This window comes from Lasiosphaeria miniovina, assembly GCF_030549165.1.
Source record: "Lasiosphaeria miniovina strain SMH2392-1A chromosome Unknown B0T26scaffold_4, whole genome shotgun sequence".
Classification (NCBI taxonomy): domain Eukaryota; kingdom Fungi; phylum Ascomycota; class Sordariomycetes; order Sordariales; family Lasiosphaeriaceae; genus Lasiosphaeria; species Lasiosphaeria miniovina.
The window spans coordinates 896,167-914,744 of record NW_026848223.1 but is presented as its reverse complement, the minus strand read 5'-3'; the positions used below and the strand labels follow the sequence as shown (position 1 = coordinate 914,744).

The 18,578-nt window shown below is 56.9% G+C and overlaps 5 protein-coding genes and 1 non-coding gene across 6 annotated transcripts; 2 read left to right on the top strand and 4 right to left on the bottom strand.

The window, feature by feature from the left end:
* Positions 1-751: 751 nt before the first annotated feature.
* Positions 752-1,529, bottom strand: B0T26DRAFT_675395 (uncharacterized protein; the record flags this gene model as incomplete). Its single annotated transcript, XM_060439825.1, has 4 exons — positions 752-907; positions 945-1,029; positions 1,081-1,310; positions 1,455-1,529. The coding sequence occupies 4 exons, from the start codon at positions 1,527-1,529 to the stop codon at positions 752-754; spliced, it is 546 nt and encodes a 181-aa protein (XP_060295805.1).
* A 1,478-nt stretch (positions 1,530-3,007) lies between these two features.
* B0T26DRAFT_647709 (uncharacterized protein) lies at positions 3,008-5,782 on the bottom strand (the record flags this gene model as incomplete). Its single annotated transcript, XM_060437925.1, has 4 exons — positions 3,008-3,256; positions 3,368-3,643; positions 3,706-5,517; positions 5,630-5,782. The coding sequence occupies 4 exons, from the start codon at positions 5,780-5,782 to the stop codon at positions 3,008-3,010; spliced, it is 2,490 nt and encodes an 829-aa protein (XP_060295804.1).
* Positions 5,783-8,508: 2,726 nt separating this feature from the next.
* On the top strand, positions 8,509-10,656 carry B0T26DRAFT_740588 (ER protein Pkr1-domain-containing protein; the record flags this gene model as incomplete). The annotated part of the gene is made up of 3 exons (XM_060443861.1): positions 8,509-9,077; positions 10,147-10,196; positions 10,337-10,656. 3 exons carry the CDS (start codon positions 8,509-8,511, stop codon positions 10,654-10,656), a joined length of 939 nt encoding a protein of 312 aa, XP_060295803.1.
* A 121-nt stretch (positions 10,657-10,777) lies between these two features.
* B0T26DRAFT_274219 (uncharacterized protein) lies at positions 10,778-13,879 on the bottom strand. Its single transcript, XM_060434122.1, has one exon. The coding sequence runs from the start codon at positions 13,699-13,701 to the stop codon at positions 11,068-11,070; it is 2,634 nt and encodes an 877-aa protein (XP_060295802.1). The 5' UTR covers positions 13,702-13,879; the 3' UTR covers positions 10,778-11,067.
* Positions 13,880-14,622: 743 nt separating this feature from the next.
* Positions 14,623-14,721, bottom strand: B0T26DRAFT_t109. The gene has a single exon. It is a non-coding gene; the product is annotated as a tRNA-Ile (tRNA).
* A 985-nt stretch (positions 14,722-15,706) lies between these two features.
* B0T26DRAFT_274090 (uncharacterized protein) lies at positions 15,707-18,045 on the top strand. Its single transcript, XM_060434121.1, has 5 exons — positions 15,707-16,671; positions 16,966-17,179; positions 17,273-17,306; positions 17,385-17,443; positions 17,792-18,045. Exons 1-5 carry the CDS (start codon positions 15,908-15,910, stop codon positions 17,858-17,860), a joined length of 1,140 nt encoding a protein of 379 aa, XP_060295801.1. The 5' UTR covers positions 15,707-15,907; the 3' UTR covers positions 17,861-18,045.
* Positions 18,046-18,578: the final 533 nt, after the last annotated feature.

Below are 18,578 nucleotides of genomic sequence, written 5' to 3'. Positions count from 1 at the left end.
GAGACCATGTAAATTTCCCGGTGAGAGTGTCAAAGAGAGCGTCCATCGTAATCTCAATGGCCCTAGCGAGGGAGATAGCTTCTGCAGATGCAGGGCCAAGCCAGTCTGTGAGTTCGCTGAGATCTCTCCTTATCCTCATCAATCTATGGGCTTTTAAGGGACCAGCAATATCCAAGTGGTGTTTCAGGATCTTGCGGTTCACTGGATTTTCAACCGCGGTGATTTTCCAGTCCCAACCGCTATCATCCGCCGGAAGGCTGGTATCTTTATTTTCCTAGGGTCTGCAATCGCTGTCTGCTCAGGGCCTGCAATATTTGCTCCATTCCCTGTAGTCTCTTAGGGGCTGTAGCCAGGGAGCATCTGTATGCTTTCCAAGTGTCATTGCCAACCAATCTAGCTGATGCCCGGAAACAAGGAGAGCTTATCTAGTTTCAAGCCCCATGAACCTTGGCCTGCGCCAGTTGAGCCGTATCGAGCCACAATGGCCAGGAAGGTTCCGTATCAAAGCCATGATGGCTAGGAAGGTTACGCCAGTGAGCGCCCACAAGTCATCATTTGGAATGACAGAGAACTACGGTCCCCAGAGGACCCATGTATTTAGATAGACACACCTAGCCGAGAAGGGCAAGGACCTTCGAGGCCATAGTCAATTATTGTGATTCAGAATAGATTTGTTCAGCGCCCACAGGGCCACATACTGTTCCAAGCCGCTCCCACAGTGCCTGTGGCAGCCCCTTGTCACATGGAGTCTCTAGAAACGAGCTTTTTTTGGCTGAGCCCGCCTTATGGCCTCCATGACATGGAAATCGGCAGCGGCAACAAGCGCCCTCCAGATTATAATAACGGTCGAGGCATGTGTGACTGTTCGCATTTTTGCGCACTCGCGCGCGTCGAGAACGATGCGTATCTGTAGTACGTTCTGTACGTAACTTTTTAAGAAATACCTTAATCGCGTAGAGCCCCCTATCACGGCCCAGAAGAAACTCTTCCCAGGGGCGAGCCGAGTCTGTCTTGGACAAACGACAGAGGCTGTACAGCCAGCTTAGCGACGAGAAGTCACTTATAAAAAGGCTTGCTTACCCTTCCCAGAGCTTCCATATCCAGTGCCTTTTAAAGTTTGTGGACTTGTCGATAAGAGGACCGTTCTGTTTATCTGGCCGGCTCTGGACGTACTTGAAAAGCAGCTGGAAATCCCGCTCTTGCTCGGCAGGCTGGGCGGACACTTGGTCAAGCCAGTCATATTGAGGAAGACGGCCGGCCATCGCGTTGATGTCGTTAGGAGCTGGTAGCAGCACGAAGGGCGCTAGGGGCTGGTGTTAAACTTCAAATGACCGGCGAAGGCACACGGGAGGAATGAGGGCAGCTGAAGAGATAACAAAATAAGGGCCCTGGGGAGGAGAGGGCAGGGAGAAGGGTGGGTTAAGAGCACCGCGAACACCACAGGATTGCCTTACTCCCGGGTCCCCGGGTCCCCTCTCGCTTTCATCCGTCGCCCACAGTAGGGGGTCAAAAGAGAGGAATTTGGTCATGGTGTGCGTTGAGATGGTCGGGAAGGGCGGCCGGGGGGGAGGAGGGGGTGTGAAAGGGGCACCGAGAAGCCCGGTGCTCCTCCGTCTCTCAAGTAACGGTATCCGAGAAGAGCGGCGGCCATATCAGCTACGTTTTCAAGATCTTCCGGCGCGTTGCACGTGATATGAAGGGTCGGGTTGATAGACGAAAATAAAACCTGGGCCGCCCCACGCGGCCCCACCTATAGCCCCACCTATAGCCCCACCTATGTGGAAGCGGGATCACCATTCTTCCGGCGCCTGTGGTCGTATGTGGAAGGGTGGAGAGCAAAAGTCGGTTATGAGGGCATTCATTACTCCCTTACGACACTCGGCAGACAAGAGTGAATTTCCTTCGTAGTAGATTACGGGATCGATTCTCGGGGCTAGTTGCTACTTCCTTTTAGAGTTCTTCATTGAAAGAAGGCATTGACGGGTGAGTATCCGTATGGACTCAACGGGCTTCGTTGAAACAAGCAAAATGAGGGAAGGCCAGCCAGCCATAATCAAGCTGCAGCAGAAACACCGTTTTTTGTAGCGATACAGAATACATAAAATAAAACAAGCACAGTCCGATCCCAAAATGCCTACGTATTCGTGTGGCATCTATATGTGGGTAAGTACCTGTGAAGAATAAAGACGGGATTACATAGGCTGGCAAATAAACCGGTTAGGAAAGACTTTTGGGCGAACCGCAAGGTACCTAGGTAGGTAGGTATTAAGTTGAGACCTTTCAAATCTCCCGCTAGCAAAGATTCAAGTGTTAGATTGTAAACAAAGCAAAAAGTGCACGGCTTCACATTTAGATTAAAAAAATAGGGAGTTTATTATAAAAACAGCTCCTTCCCATCCCTTCCCCTCCCATCCCTTTCCTTTCCTTTTCGTTCCCAGCCTATCTCGACTCCGCAGATACATGGAGACATAGATATCCTGCCGCTCATTTCGTCCCTAGATTAATACCCTGCCTTGATTTTCCCTTTGCCTCCTCTCCCGGCCCAGTTCAACCATGCCAACTCGCTAGCTCGCTCGCTTGTTGGGTTGCTGTTCACAACACACATGCGAAACGCAGGTAAACGAAATCGTAAACGAAGCTGGCTGCCCGCCCATTACTTTCACCACCGCACAATCCCTCGGCGTATATAGGCCGGGACGTCAAGACCAAAAAGGGGGAGAGAGAACATCTGCCCTGTCCTGCCTTACGTGGCTGCCAGCGCACAAAACACAGCAAAGCTTCTGCCACGGCGTGTTGTTTGAATCACTAACCTCCCAAATCCTCCAACACCGGCAGCAGCAGCAACATCAAAAAGACAACCAGAAAAACTACGCGTAGTATATGGGTGTATATGTTTTTTTCTTCCATCTTCCTAAAAAAAAACCCAGTTAAACTCCCCATGCATTTACCCTCGCTCCCGGTCATCCTTTCTCCCCCTTCTTAGCTTGAGCATCAAAACCCACGCCCATCACAGCCTGCCGTGGCGGGCCCTAAATATGGCGACCTTGTCATCATAAAACAAGATCTCCCTGATCCGTAGCGTGACCTTGCCCAAGTCCGGCTCGACAAAGCCGTCGTCGTCGTCGTCATCCTGGTCGTCGCTATCCTCGCCATCCTCGTCCTCATCGGCCGGCGCCTCTTCATTGTCGCTTTGCGTCACCTCCGGGTCGCTCGTGGCTGTCGTCGGGGTATTGTCGTCCTCGTCCTCATCTGTGGACTCGGCCGCATTGTCTCCGCCGTCGTCTTCTTCCGACGTCGTCTCGTCTTCGTCCTCGTCGACTACGTGCCCCGCATTGTTGCCGTTGGCGCCGGCGCTGGCGCCGTTTACATGCGCGTTGATGTTGGCGGCGGCAATTGGGCCGTCCGGATAACTAGCCCCGGTGGCTCCCGAAGACGGGCCCGTGTCGCACGTCTCGAGAATCTCAAAGCACTTGTTCGCGATGCCGGCATAGCACAGGCGAATCTCGGGCTTGAGCGTGATGATGTCGGCAATCTGGTTCGCGAGCTCTTTCGGCTCGAAATTGGCAGTGACATAGTCGGCCAGGTGCGGGATGTTGATTGACCGGAGCTGCGTAAGGTTGGGGAGACGCTGGAGAAAAGTATGCTACATGCCGCGTTAGTGACTGCCTCTCTAGCCAGAGGCAAACGGTTGCGGATAGAACTCACCCAGTCCCTGTAGTCGATAGAAACGGCCAGCTCTCGCAGGTTCTTCATGCGACCGCTTGTGATATAGCGCAACACATCCGTCGTGAGCACCCAGGCCCGCCACCGCGTGTTGTCGGCGGTTGTCGACGAGCCAATGCCAGTCTGCTTCGCACTGCTGTCCAAGAGAAGCTTCCGCAGGCTCAACCGGTGCCTCTTCAGGGCTTTGAAGACGACTTCGAGTATCACGGGCGGGGGCCCAGAGCCGGTGCGCCTGCGATCCTGCAGAAACAAGACCTCAAGCGAGTTTGGAGCCAGGGTCTCCTTTAGAAACGAAACCAGGGCAGGCGTTGTCGTGTCGGTGTGTATGTATTTGAGGGCGAGATGGTACTGCAGATGGATTTCTGGCGGCGATGTCCTGTTGCTGGATGCCAAGGCGACATCGGACACCATAGGCCCAGGCACGAAGTGTTTTCGCAGCATTTTCCAGAGGTTTTCATGCTGCGAGCAGTCGAGCAGAGTCAGGCTCGACAGTACCGTCCAGTCAATGGCGTGCCTGCAGACCGCCATCGACAGCGGAATTCGCTCGAGCTCCAGCGTCTGCAATTTGAGCTTGCCGTCCAGTCGCTTTCTCGCCACCTGAGTTGTCTTGGCTAGCTTGGATCCCCTTGACTGTGTTTGCACCTTTGGAAGCGCCTGCTGGCCACTCGCGGCCTGTGCAGACGAGGGAGTGCCGACCAACGGCGTGGCGGTAGGTGTCGCTGCTGGGGTGCCTGTTGGTGACGCGGGCATGGTTGGTGACGGTATCTCTACGATAGAAATATCGGTGCTGGACTTGTCCTTACCTCTTGGTACCCGTTTCCTAATGTCATATATGTGGCCCACCAAAACTCCTAGAACACCCCCAAGACGTCTCTCGCTAATGGTGCTCTCGCCGGGCCACCGCGCTTTGTGGTCTATTTGTCTCAGGGTGGGGCCGTCCCACGTCTGCACAAAGTCCTTATGCGACGCCTTTGCCGATATCCCAACCCTGAGCTCCTGCAGAGAGTCCTTGGAGCGCTCTATGAGCACCGCCATCTCGTCCAGATAGGCCAGCTCGTCAATGTCCAGCACCGTCAAGCTCTTGAGCGGCGGCAAGACGCTGAACGTGGGGTACTCGCATGGATATTGCGAGTACGACAAGGACCCTCTAGGGGTTGGGTGGCTGGCATTTTCCGGCAGCATGATGCCGATGGGGGTGAGCTGGCTGCCGACAGGGACCAGGGCAGGGGCGACGGGCATGGGGATGGCATTCGACGGCGCCAAAAGAGCGCTCGGGTCTGAGTTGTCGTGCCATCTGATCCAGACGCGGCTTAACTTGCATTCGCGGTCGGGCTGGTCGGGCTGCGACGCCAAGGCCATGAAGATGTCGGAGAGCACGCCTGTCGGCATGTCCCAGACAAAAGTCTCGAGGTTCTTCATCTTGGTAGCCGCAATGGCAACAAGGGTGCCCAGCATCTTGCCGCTCTCCTTGGTGATCATGTACTCGTTGACCCACTCGCCGGGGCCGTTCCCCAGCGAGAACTTCTTGATGTATTTCGCATACTCGTTGCCTGCGAACTTGGCCAAGGGCCGCGTGACAGGCTGGAAGGCCTTGCGCGTAGAGCGGGCAAATGCGCTGCCCAGGCAGAGCGTCGACAGCCCGTAGGTCAGGGCATCGACGTTCTTGGACTGGGCTGACAGCGTGTTGCCATCGGGCCACACAATATCAAACCTCGAGTAGATTAGCGGCACCGCGAGGTTGTAGAGGGCCGAATTGGCCAGTGCGAGAGCTGTCAGGTCGTTCGTGTGCGTTATCTGCATTACGTTAGATTGGGGACCTGTTAGCTAGACTACCTCGGCAGGCTGCGGAGTAGCAGCAGAGTCAGAGGGGAGGGTATGGGTATGGGGGACAGCGTGCCTCCCTAACTATCAGGCGCAGAATGTCGACGGGAAGCTCAAGCAGTGTGAGACGGCCCTTTCGTTCAAAGAAGGCCTTCCATTGCTGGTCCTTTCCCTTGAGGTAGTCGGATACAACCCTATCCGCCTTTTCGTGCAAAGGAGCCACCTGAGCCGAGGCCATCGTGGCAGTAGCGATATCTATCGCAGCGTGTGCAGCAGGGTCGATAGCTCATCCGAGGGCGCTCTTCACGGCCCGCGCGTTGAGCGGGAGTCGGGGATTTGAATTTGGATTTCGGGACGAAAAGACGCCAGCAGTAGCACGAGGGCGGCCTGGCGTGGAAGCCGCCCGCAACGGGCAGTGTAGGCGATCCGGAGGCGGGATCGCCCAAATACCTAGGGGGATTTGCTGGATAGTGTAGAAAGTGGTCAGGATTTGTGGTTATGTTATGTTGAGTTGTGGTTGTGGTCGTGGTCGTGGCCTTGTCGCAGTTGGGTCGTAGCGGTGGCGGTGGCGGTGGGCTTCCTTAGTGCGGTGTGGAGAATGGGATGGATGTTGAAGCTGCCCTGGTGCCGCGCTGGCGCTAGAGATGAGAGCGGTCGATGGAAAGAGCGTGCGTCGCCACCTCGCGCGCGAGCGCCTATCGTGTGCTCTTGTGAGTAATTTGGCGACTACCTTAGTGCCGTTGCACATGGGCGGGGTATTGAGACTGGTGAGCGAGCTTGATCGAGGCTGTCTGGCTGGCGCTGCGCTGCGCCGCGTCTTGTTGATGCCGGATAGGTGTCGGGTGGTGCGAGTGATGAATTGGTTTACCTATGTTTCGTGCAGGCAGTCTGATATCCCGCCCGCTGGCGGCTGCCCAGGCCAGAGTACCGAACTACTTAAGCGGCCAGAGGCGCCGAGGAACACCCTGGCAGTGCTTACGGTCCCGACAAGGGCCCCGCCGCGCTCTACTAAGTAGACCGGGTCTGGCCTGGACCCCATCAACCCTGGATTCTGCCCGTGCGTCTTAGGCCACCCCAGGCCATACTTTGGCCTCCCGTCTGAACATGTCCAAAATACCAACTTCGCAAAGTAGGAAACACGCCGACAGCATCTAGAACTACATTTCCTTGACATTGTACCATTGCACCATTGCGCCAGAGATGAATCGAGAAAACGTGCAACAAGGCCCAGGGGGCGGTAAATTGTTCTCAGCACGGATAGAGTGCGCTTCAGCGAGCAGCTGGCGAGGGCCACCAGGTGTCTTGTAGCCCGGCCAGAGTTGGGCTACGCACGAGGCCTTCCAGTGCTGCTGTGTAATGTAACCTACATGAAGATTTATTTACCCTAGGTACCTACAGCACGCAGTACATACACTACCTCGGTACTACGTGCTGCCTTGTAGACTCCCGCAATACGTAGCTGGAGAAGCTGGAAGAAGACGTCTGGAACAGCGGAAACCCCGCCTGTCCGCATGCCTCAGTCCCGTCCATGGCTGCCCTGCCCTAGCCTATCCTAGCCTCCGGCTCCCAGCAGGACAGCATGCGGCTGCTTATCTCATGACAACCTTGCACCATGAACTTCGGTGGACGGGAAACAGGTTTGCCCGGCCACCAAGCACCAAGCCATATCAGCTGGGAGCGTGCCGATCGAGCTGCCCGACCGGGTTGTGCGTTGGTTGTCCCCAGATTCCCAGCGATAAGCTTCTGCACTCCCGTGATGCGAGCAGCGGGACAGCAGTGACAAAGAGGAAACCTATGGCACACGAGTGTAGGATAGAACTACCTTACTGTATGTATGTAGGGATGGATGGCAACCTTAAGCAGCTGGATGGAAGCAGGGCAAGGAACAAGCTCCGGCAGTCGGGCGGGCTTGAGGGGGAGCCCACGCCAAGCGCCCCTCCATCCGCACCCCCCTGGCCGCCCGAGGCTTGGGAAGGCACGCACCTAGGGTCTCCTCCCCTTCCCGCCGGCGCTATTCGGGGCTCTTAGTAAGTCAAGGAACGGGGGCAACGTCGCGCATCGAGCTTTCTGTTCTATGTGGTAAGTCGAGTATTTTCGGCAGTTTGCGCGTATGCTAAGCTGACTCTTTTCTCTGATCTGACCAGCATAGTATAACTGCAAAGTGAGCCCCCTTGTTCGTGTTCCGGTGCTGTCAGCTTGTTGTGCTGGTTCATTTGCACTCTGTAGTTTCGGTACATACGCCGGGTCATTTTCCTGCGTTGTCATCACTGGAGGGTGGAGGGGAGCCTAGATCAGGTAGGTAGGCCGCCATATCTCTCTGCCTGACCACCGGGCCTCCCCTTCCATCCCGTGGCTGGCCCGATACAGACCCAAGTGCTTTCGGCCAGACAACAAATAAACACCACGTTGTCCATAAGATAGTAACCAGTACCCAGCAACCAGACTAGTCAAAAGTGTGAGTCAAAGGGAGCGAAAGGGAGCGCGAAGACTGTATCAACTTGTAACGGTGTCTTTGGTCGCCTGCTTGTTTTTTTAGGCTGCCGGTTTTTCTCTGTCGGGCTGTTTAAATAAGGACCTTCCTTGCCTTACCTTGACCCCTCGCTTTCCGAACCCCGAACTCTCGGGCTGATGAGGAATGCTTCTCTGCCAGTCGCAATAAAACAACGGCCTCTCATACCCGCCTATGATCCAAAAACGCGTCGCCTAGAAGAGCTGCAATTGTAAACGATACTGCCATAAGCGCAACCCCACACGACGCGATATCAGAAGCGATCCTGCAGCAGGCTTATCCCTGTCGGTTGAAAAAGCGCGCCTAGCTTCCTTAGCCTCGAAAGCGACAAGGGAAGCGAAAAAGAGACGACGGCCAGGTCGCAACAACAAAAGTCCATTTCTCTCATCGCGTCCCCTCCCTTTCGGCCGAGAATCTATCTAGGAACCCCTCGTCTCGGTCGGTAAAGAAAAACCATGACGTCCTTTTTCCGAGACCTCTTCGAGTCCATCTTCACGCCGGGCCCCACGCCGACGCTCCTGGTCGCCACAAACGTCACGTTCGCGGCACTGCAAGTTGTGCTCGGCGCGCTCCTCATCGCGACATACAGCGTGCACTTTCTGGTGCTGTCGGGCCTATGCGGCGGCCTCTGGGCGGCCATCAACTGGTTCGCGCGGGAGCTCAAGGAACACCAGCAGCATGAGGAGGAAAAGGCGCGCCGCGCGGCCGCGGCCGCCGCTGGAGGGCCGCCGGGGCTGACGTCTGAGGACAGCGAGACCGAGGTCGAAGGGACAACCGCGGCTTCCACAGCGAGCCTCCGGAAGGGAGGGCGGTCGGGCCCTCCGAAGCCCCCGGCTCCGGCCGTTACTGATCCTGCCGCCGCCACGGCCAGCAACGAGGTCGAGGCCTTGGAGGCGCATGGCGAGCTGAAGCACAGGGCGGCTGCTGCCGTGGCCGACGAGGCCGCGAGCCAGGGTACCAAGAGCAGCGCCAGCACCGAGGACGAGTGGGAAAAGGTGTCGGAGAACGAGAACGAGAAGGACAAGTGAGCTCGGCACTAGGGCCTAGACCCCTCAGTGTGAGGATCTCAGGGTTATTCGGGAGGGGCTACGGCTGTGTTTGTTAGGGATAGCGGCATATCTCAGCGGGCACCTCTTTGGTCTGTATATACATATGGCGCACTTGCCGGAATGGCGGATTGCCTACGGTGTATGTGGATGGTGTTTACATCAAGCGAGTAGTGGGCTAGAGCGCACTTGTCTAAACAAACTTTCGATGCTGTTGTTGTGTTCGGCGTATACTTAGAACGTGTAGTAACCGGTGACTGGAGGCTTTGAATTCACGACTGGGCTACGGAGGATTGGGCTAGTGCTTGTAATAATGTCGTCGGCCCATTTTAGTAGTACTTGGGATTCTTAATCCTTCACGCGGCCACAACGCCGTTCTTGACTGGTTTCACCTTTGTTGCAGCAGGCCGGATGACAGGTTAGTATTCGACAAGCTTTTGGGCCTGTGTTGACCGCGGGGCGACAACACCATTGACGGCGGCGGGGTATATCAACCCACGTTCCGCACAAGGGGCTTTCCATTCTTATCACGCGACTGATAAGGCGATAAAAGCAGAGTTGACCAGAGCCTTACACGTGACCACAGGTGAGCGCTCGAATCAACTCTGGCTCAACTAGCTGGCAAACGGCGCTAGTGCAGATTTGGGGGCGGGCCAAGCTTTAATTCTGGACGTTCTCGATTGACGCACCTGCCTTCAGCGACTGGCTAGCTGCTTCAATAGGGCGAACTCCCAAACGCGACCAAAAAGACGAAAAGACAAAAAACCACCAACACTTTTCCACACAAAACACCGAGCAAGAACCCAGCACAAAGAGGACAATAGCTTCGTCGTCAACGAACGAACCGGCAAAATGAAGTTGGTCAGGTAAGTTGTAGCGCACACCGCGCGCGAAGCTGGAGGCGCGCCTTCTACCTGCCCGCACCGCACCCGCCCGCACGCATCGCAACTGAGCGAAACCTTAGGCGTTGGCAAGACACCACAAACCCCCCCAAGAGCAATGAACAAATTGAGGGGCTTGACGCTGACTGAAGATGCGGGTTTCTAGATTTCTCATGAAATGCGCCAACGAGACGGTCACGATAGAGCTCAAGAATGGTCAGGATTCCCCGAGCTGTGCCCCGCAAAAAGAAGCACAGAAAAGAGAAAAAAAAACCCTGGTCCCTTGGAGATGGCGAAAGAGAATTGCTCTTTTGCGTGTGCCGGAATACGATGCTAACCCTCCCTCGAAAAAACAGGCACCATCATTCACGGCACCATAACCTCGGTGTCGCCGCAGATGAACACGGCGCTGCGCAACGTCAAGATGACGGTCCGCGGCCAGGAGACGCTGACGCTCGACTCGATGAACATCCGCGGCAGCACCATCCGCTACTACGTGCTGCCTGACTCGCTGCCGCTCGACACGCTGCTGGTCGACGACTCGTCCAAGCCCAAGAATAAGGCGCGCAAGGAGGTCGCTGATCGTGGCGGGCGCGTCATGCGTGGCGGGCGCGGCAGAGGCCGTGGCGGTCCTGGTGGTGGCCGTGGCGGCGGTCGCGGTAGGGGACGGGGCTAGACGGGTTTTCTCCCGTGTTCTTTCTTCACATGGCCCTTATAGCAAAATGACAATAGCAAAACAACAAAGACTAAAGCAACAAAAAGTCGATCATCTAATAGGTAATTACAAGAAGAACAATCGTGAGAGTGCCGCGGCAATGTTTAGCTAGAGGCAAAGCAACAAATCCTCAAGCCCCCACCCCTCCGATACAACCACCTATTCCCCCACATATCCTCTACAGATCACTACGTTCTATTCCAGTGGTAAATACTCCTCAGGTGACCATCTATAAATTAACTACCAAGCATCCTCGTATCACTGTCATGTCTCTTCAGCATATAGACACCGGCCTCTAAATCATGGCCGCTGGTTACGCCACACGGGGCAACTTTAATATACAACCAGCCAAGCAAGTTTTCATCGCGTGTCCTACTCAATGTCATCCATGAGCATGTCGATTTCTGTGTCTGGTTCAGCGGATGACAGGCGAGACGAGCTTGCAGTCGAGCCCGGCACCAACTCTGATGTGGCATTTGACTCAATCGGGCTGTCAGGTGTTTGTGGCGTTTGGTTGGTTTCGTCCAGCAGCTCGGAGCCAGACGGGCTTCCCAGTGCTCGTGGCGTCTGGTCTGCATCAAATATTTTCGGGTCTACCAGAGTATCCTGTGCTTGCGGTGTTTCGTCCGCTTCGAGCATTTCCAAGTCAGCCACGCTGTCTTGTGCTGGCGATGTCTGGTCGGCCTCGAGCATGCTCGAGTCAGCTGGGGTGTCAGCTGGGGTGTCCTGTGCCGGTACTGTCCGGGGTGTTTTAAGCATGTCCGAGTCGGGCTGAGCGGCTGTTGGCGGTGGTCCCTGGCCGACATCGACAGCTTTGGACGGGGCGCCTAAGGTGCTTGAAGCGGGAGCTCTGGATGTGGCACTTGCGGTGGGGGCCCTAGGCGTAGTGGCACCTGCGGTGGGAGCTCTGCGTGTAGTGGTTACGGCAGCGGTCCTTGGCGTCCTAGCAACAACGGCGGCGACGGCGGCTGCGGCAGCATCAATAGCTGAGGAAGGGGTTGTGCGAGGAATTGGCACAGGGGGCTGTTTTTGTTGATGATGGTGATGATACTGGGGCTGCGGCTGTGGCGGAGGCGGAGGCGGTTGGCCCACATAGTGAGGCGGTAGCTGTCCTGGGTAGTAATGAGGCGCATACCCTGGATAATGAAGAGGAGGATGTCCGGCATAGTGGGGAGGAGGGTGGCCCGGGTAGTGACCCGGGGGAGGGAGGCCTGGATAGTGACCCGGTGGCGGGGGACCTGGATAATAAGCCACCGGTTGACCTGGGTAATAGGGTACGGGCTGGCCGGGATAGTATGCAACAGGTTGGCCAGGTTGTTGTGGAGGATGGCCCGGATGTTGGGGCGGAGGATGGCTCGGATAATAGGGTGGAGGGTAGCCTATATAGTGAGGTTGAGGATAACCATGAGGTGGTGGCGGTCCTTGGGGTACTCGTCCTTGGGGGGGAGGCGGTCCTTTTGGTAAAAGAGGTTGTTGTCCTCTGGATAGGAGAGGCTGTCCCTTGGCTAGAGGCTGTCCCTGAGCTGGAGGCTGTTCCTGGGCTGGAGGCTGTTCTTGGGACTGAGATTGCCCCTGGGCCGAGGGTTCTCCTTGGAGCGAAGGCTGTTCTTGGGTGGAAGGTTGTCCCTGAGCAGAAGGCTGTTCTTGAGGCTGTTCTTGGGACGGAGACTGTGCTTGTTTTTGAATTTGTCCTTGGGCTGGAGCCTGTTCTTCTGGTGAAGGCTGTCCTTGGTATAGAGGCTCTTTTTTGGTAGACGGTTGCCCCTTGTCTGACGGTTGTCCCTGGGTTTGAGGTTGCTTCTGGGTTGTAGGCTGTCCTTGCGGCTGAGGTTGCGCCTGGGCAGAAGATTGTTCCTGAGGCTGTCCTTGGGATGGAGGCTGTCCTTGCGGCGGATGTTGCCCCTGGCCCGAAGGCCGCCCTCGCGGTGGGGGCTGTCCTTGCGGTGGTGGAGGGTGACCTTTCGGCGGAGGCTGCCCTTGCGGGGCAGGCTGGCCGTTGGCAGAAGGATAGCCGTGATGGTAGATTTGGGGAGGGGGGTAGCCATGAGGGGGATAGCCTTGAGGGGGATAGCCTTGGGGTGGGTAGCCTTGGGGTGGGTAGCCTTGAGGTGGAGGATAGCCGTGTGGAGGGTAGCCTGGTGGGGGGTATCTGTGAGGCGGAGGATAGCCTCCAGGGGGAGGGTTTGGATACACTGCCCAGTTGTCGACTGGGGCAGGAGCCGCCCGAGGCACATAGGTGGGCAGGAAACTTTCAAGAGTATGCACACGCTGACCGGGGGTTAACGCAGGTAGTTGGGGGTATTTGTTCTGATCGTACGGCGGCGGCGTCATCGTTTTCTCGGCAGGAACGGGTGGGTTTGCGGCACCGGCATCGGGATTCGGCGTTCCCTGTGCGGAGCCGGGTGGCGCGGCGGCTGTATTCTGGGGGCCGGTTCCCGTTGGAGTTCCGGTCTCGCTGGCAGCCTGCGACTCGGGCCCAGCGGGCTCCCCTGGACCCGCAGGAGTCTCATCCTGGGAGACGGCCGTCTGTGCCGGCGTGGGCTGGCCGGGCAAGGTGGGTATGATGCCGCTGTGCTCGACTTTGGGCAGCTCGACGCCGGTGCCCTCGAGCAGCTTGTCGCGGGCGTCCCACCAGCCCTGGATGGTGGGAATAGGTATCTTCCACCACTTGGAAGCCTCGGTGTATGTGGGAGCGCGGTACCAGATAGGCTCGCCGTTTTCGTCTATGATGACGGGCTGGGTGGGGTCGTCGCGCGGCTGGCCGATGCGCCGTCGGGGCACCTTGAGGGGGAGCGCGTCGGGGATGCGGTGGTTGAGGAGATACAGGAGCACGGCGATCTTGCGCTCTCGCGTGTACGACCGTTCGAGGCGCCTGATGGGCTTCAGCGCCTTGGCTGCGAGTTTTTCAGACAGCGGTTTGGGCGTGGGACCCGGCTTTTTTCTCTCAACGCCCTTAAGCGTGAGCCGGCGTCTAGGCGACCCGGGCGGCTTCGCGTTGGGCGCCATGGCGGCAGCTGCTGCTACTGAAGCTGGAGCTGAAGCTAAAGCTGCCGTCGCGATCTGAGTTTGAGGGCTTCGTTTCCACGACCGCGTTTGACATGGAGCTTGATTTTCGGATTTCGTGCGGCGGTTCGGTTCGGTTTCGACGTAGAGTTCAAGCTCGATGTTGATGTCGACGAGACCCGAGAAGAGACAGCCGGATTGGTCGGGTTTAATTCGATGAGCCTTTTCTGTCGCTCTTGCCTTCCATGGGGGTTCTTTCTTACAGCCTAGTCGAGCTTGCTCTCCCAAGATACTAGCACTGGTAGTACCCAACGCGCTCTGCTCCTTCCTGTTCAGACTCCTGCCAGGTCTGCCATGGAATGGCCAGCAGCACTTGCACTTGCACGTGCACTCACACACGCACACAGGGCAGGCAAGAGGTGAAAAGAGGAACCAGAACTCCACGCACCCGAGCAATCGGAACTGCCCTGGTTAATATTGCATGGTATCGCGGACTCACGGCCTCGGATACGGACGAGAGACAGTTTGTGGCTGGCGAGATGCAGCTAGTTTCTAAATACGGACTTAGTGCGGCTATTCTCAACCAATTCGACCGACACTAGGAGGCACTAGCGGCCGTCAGTCGGCCTCCAGAGCCAATAGGCACCCTGCGTGCTCGCCAATTATCTGCATCAGCAGGCGATAGCCCGGCTTGCGATTGCCCAGAAATCCGCTAGGCTGTGATGGATTTGTTGGGTAAATTAACAAAATGTCGAGAGAGCTCTGGAACAGTTCACCACCGGTGTCATCGGCGACAAACACTCTCAATGGGTTCAGCTAAATAAGAGAAATGAGACAATCAAGGGGAGAGAATATGTGTCTTGAACCAGGAAATATAGAATAAAAGCAGAATGATAAAAAGATATAAAACACAAAAAATGAAATTGCCCAGTAACAGGATTGAACTGTTGACCTTCGCATAACCAGATACTGCCTTTCGACGGTATTAGTACGACGCTGCTAACCAAACTGAGCTAACCGGGCTTTGTGTCTTATAACTCGTCTTCAGAATCTCCTTCTATATTCAACTTCCTGCAGAAGAAAACGAGTGTCCAAAGGAGCTGCCTGACATGACAACTTTATTCCGCGGCTAAGAAGAGCAAAACGGCACAGAATTCTTCCTTCCTACGAGCCTTCTTTTTAACATGTTCCCAATGCATCTGGGTTCACTACTCGGTTTCACTGAGTAGTGAACCCAGATATACTCCGTAGGGCACACTGACTTTGACAAGGTGAAGTTATTATTACTGATGAATGATTAAGTTATCTTCCAATTTCCACCTGCAACTACGGAATAGACCTATTTTTCTTACATGCCAAGATGGCTTTGGGTTTTCCGATGCACGTCTTGCCCACAGACCTCGTCCAGCATCAGAGAATGATGTTCCATCTCCAGCGCATTCCGCCTGACCAATCTGCACTCTGCCTCGTTTTTACGATGCCCCTGAGACACTTTGCCCTGCCTGGAATGGCGATGCGCGGCTCGAACGTTACCAATTTGTGGCGGGGATGGGGGGGCGGCTGCTGCTCCGCCCCAGCGACAGCGCCAGCGCCAGCGCTCTCCCTTCTGCTTCTGGGCATGGAACACCATCCAATCTTCAGAGCCGCCCAGCCGTTGAAAGGCTGAAGAAGGCTGCAATGGCGCCTGCGGCCTCAAGAGGATCTCAGCGCGAACAACAGCCGTTGATTGCTGCATAGTGCACCTGAGTAGGTATAACTTCTTCTTCCAGCTTCTTGTCTCGTTTTGCGCTCAGAAGGTGCGCCTTTGCCGGGCAGCAGCCGCCCCATCCAACCAGTTCTTTACTTATACGCGACCCCGCCGTACCCGCCGCCCGCAACGATCCCGTCGTGCCGTAGCTAGACTGAGTGGCCAGTGGGAGGGAGCTGCCAACAGACGAACAAGAAAAAGAAAAATAATAGGAAAACAACACGCAATCAAGAAAGTCGGGCTCTCTGTACAGGATAGAGACGGCCAGCGACGCACCCAACGCACACGAAGCCGATTCCGATTCGAAACCGCCCCCGACGACAGACAGAGACCAGCCAAACAAACCACCTGCAAGGAGCCACAGCGTTCCGTTCGGTCCGGTCCGTACTGTACAACACCAACACAAACACAAGTTACTGTGCATACAGTCCCGCAGCCGGCCTGATCTCGTTTGACTCGGCCATGGGCCTCCGCGACCTCCTCAAGAAGAAGCCGGGGCTTGACGACGACGACGGCGACGATCACGGCCACGGACAAGGCCACGGCTCGCGCCTCGCCACGCCCGAGTTCACGTTTGTCCGCTCCGACACATACACGGAGGAGGTCATCCACCCGCCCGGCGCACCGCCCGGCAGCGGCCCCGACGGCGACGATGCCTCGTCGTACCTGACAGTCGACTCCAAGTCGGGCAGCAAGTCGCGCCTCAGCGGCGTCTTCCGCAGCAGCGCCCGCAGCCGTAGCGAGTCCGTGTCGAGCAGCAAGAGCGCCTCGACCGGGGGCAAGCGCCTGTCGCAGCGCCTGCACCTGAGCCGCAGCCCCGCCAGCTCCGAGAACGTACCCGAAGACCTGCCCGAGATTAGGCTGCCCGCCGGCGCCGACAATGACGAGGGCACCGAGCTGCAGTGGGAGGAGCGCGCCACCATCCTGGCCCGCAAGAACGAGGAGAACCGCAGCCGCCCGGCCTCGCCCACCCGCGGCGTCAACTACGACCTCGCGCACTTGCGCATGGGTGGCGGCGACGGGTCGAGCGAGGAAGCCCCGCCCTCGATCCCCGGCCCCCAGAAGGGCGTCGTGTCTTCCAAGGCCATCGACGAGGACATCCAGGAAGCCATCCGCCTTCACGAGGCCGGCATGCTGGAAGAGTCGACGGCGCTATTTGGCCGGCTCGCGGATCCCAAGGGCGCCAACAACCCGCTGAGCCAGGTTTTGTACGGGCTCGCTCTCAGGTATGTGCTGTCTATGTGGTGCTTGCGTGTGTCTTGTGTGCCTTCCCTCCCTGTTGCATTGCCGCGCCACATGCCCGGACCCTTCGGCTGTCTGCGTGCGCGGGTGGAGGAGGGGACGTTCCGCTCGGCTTCCCAGTTCCCCCCCCGCGCCCCGTACGTTCCTCATGCATCCATGGTCACAGCCCTCGGGGCGTGAGTTCCTCGTGGGGATGCATCGTATGGCCATGGCAGCGGCCACGCAATGGAGGCATTGCCCAGTCACGACCCATTTCACGGGCTTACACGCGAAACTAGGCACGGATGGGGATGCACCCCCGACGCGGCGGCGGCCGTCAAGTACCTCTCTGCTGCGGCGTCAAACGCCGCCGAGATCGAGCAGCTCGCGCTGCAGGCGGGTCTGAAGAAGGGAGGAGCGGCCAAGGGCGAGCTCGTCCTGGCCATCTTCGAATTGGCGAATTGCTTTCGCCACGGCTGGGGGATTCCTAAGGACCCAATCGCCGCAAAGCAGGTTCGTGTTCTACCGTCACCCCAAAACTTGCCGTGATCGGACGGGCCTTGAATTGACGCCCTATTCCACATTACTAACGCGAGGAGGTTGCAGTACTACGAGACGGCCGCAAACCTGGGAGACACTGGTACGTTGTCAAGCAACGCAACCCAAATTCGCCCCTTGGTGTTTGGTAGCCAGAGCTGACATTCTACGCCCACGCTAGACGCAATGAACGAGGTCGCGTGGTGCTATCTCGAGGGATATGGGACCAAAAAAGACAAGGTCAGTGTTGTCCATGTCTCAGAACAACCATTGTGGTGGCTCTTTTTCTATCACATATCACGCCACACCGTGGACGCCATGGCGGGTGCCGGTGCCCAACAATTAGCCCTGGCCAGCTGTGGCCGCAGCGCCGCGGCTCGTGCCTTCCGGGGCGCCCCCTGAGACAAGCCCTCTCGTGCCGACTGGAGGCAGCTGGGGCATCTCGGAGTTGGGCATCAATGAGGCTTCGGCGCGGCAACGAATCAGAGCCGCCGGATGGCCCATGTTCCCCCCGCGACGCCGAGGCCCTTCCGAGAGACGTATCACACGAGGCTGACTTGAAGGGGATCGCTCCCCTGGACCCTACAGTTCGCCGCCGCGAGATATTATCGCCTGGCCGAGAAGAACGGGAACAAGATCATTGGCAACACCTGGTAAGCCATTTTAGATCCAACGTACCTCCATGTTTCTGTGGGGTCGTCCTGAGAGACAAGAGACTCCATCTCGTGTCGGCCGTTGAAGATAACTCGCGAGCCTATCTTAGTCCCCCCTCCCCTGCAATGCATTCAAAGTGCATGCATGCATGTATGACAGCTTTCCCCACGTCCACAAGCTTCTTCGTCCGCCCTGCTTTTTTCGGGTCGCTGCATCCACGCCCCTCCCCTTGGCTCTGTATCCCTTCATCGGGCGGTCCCTTTTCTTCGTCTAGGCCAAGCGGTTGGGCGTTGCTGCTGCTGCTACTGCTGCTGCTGCTGCTTTTTCTGCGCTGCCATTCATTCCTCAATCAAGTGATGCTTTCCGATTGGACATGCATACATACACACATTCACACCAAGTGAACTCCAAAATGCCCTGCGGCGAACCTCCGCTCGCGGCGGGCCGCTCGGCAGGCAGGTTGGCAGGTAGCATAGCATGCATTTGTGTGTTGCAACAAACCGACCCCTTCCCTTCCCTTCCCTACCCTCTCTGCTCCTTTTTTATGTGTCTTCCGTGTTTACCCATGGCGCGGCCGGCTATCTTCGCATTTCCGTATTCCCCTATCCTATCAAACTGCTGATGATGACACACCTGCTGCTACTAGGATCTGGAAGGACAAATACGACCCTGCGAACGCGAAGAAGTAGTGGTAGTTGCAAGACGGAAAAGAAAGAAAGAA

What these genes read in the sequence shown, in the direction of transcription:
- B0T26DRAFT_274219 (XM_060434122.1), bottom strand. Translation starts at nt 13,701, where the DNA reads ATGGCGCCCAACGCGAAGCCGCCCGGGTCGCCTAGACGCCGGCTCACG.
- B0T26DRAFT_274090 (XM_060434121.1), top strand. Translation starts at nt 15,908, where the DNA reads ATGGGCCTCCGCGACCTCCTCAAGAAGAAGCCGGGGCTTGACGACGAC. An exon ending in TTGTACGGGCTCGCTCTCAG is followed by an intron (nt 16,672 to 16,965) that starts GTATGTGCTGTC and finishes ACGCGAAACTAG; the next exon opens with GCACGGATGGGGATGCACCC. An exon ending in ATGGGACCAAAAAAGACAAG is followed by an intron (nt 17,444 to 17,791) that starts GTCAGTGTTGTC and finishes TGGACCCTACAG; the next exon opens with TTCGCCGCCGCGAGATATTA.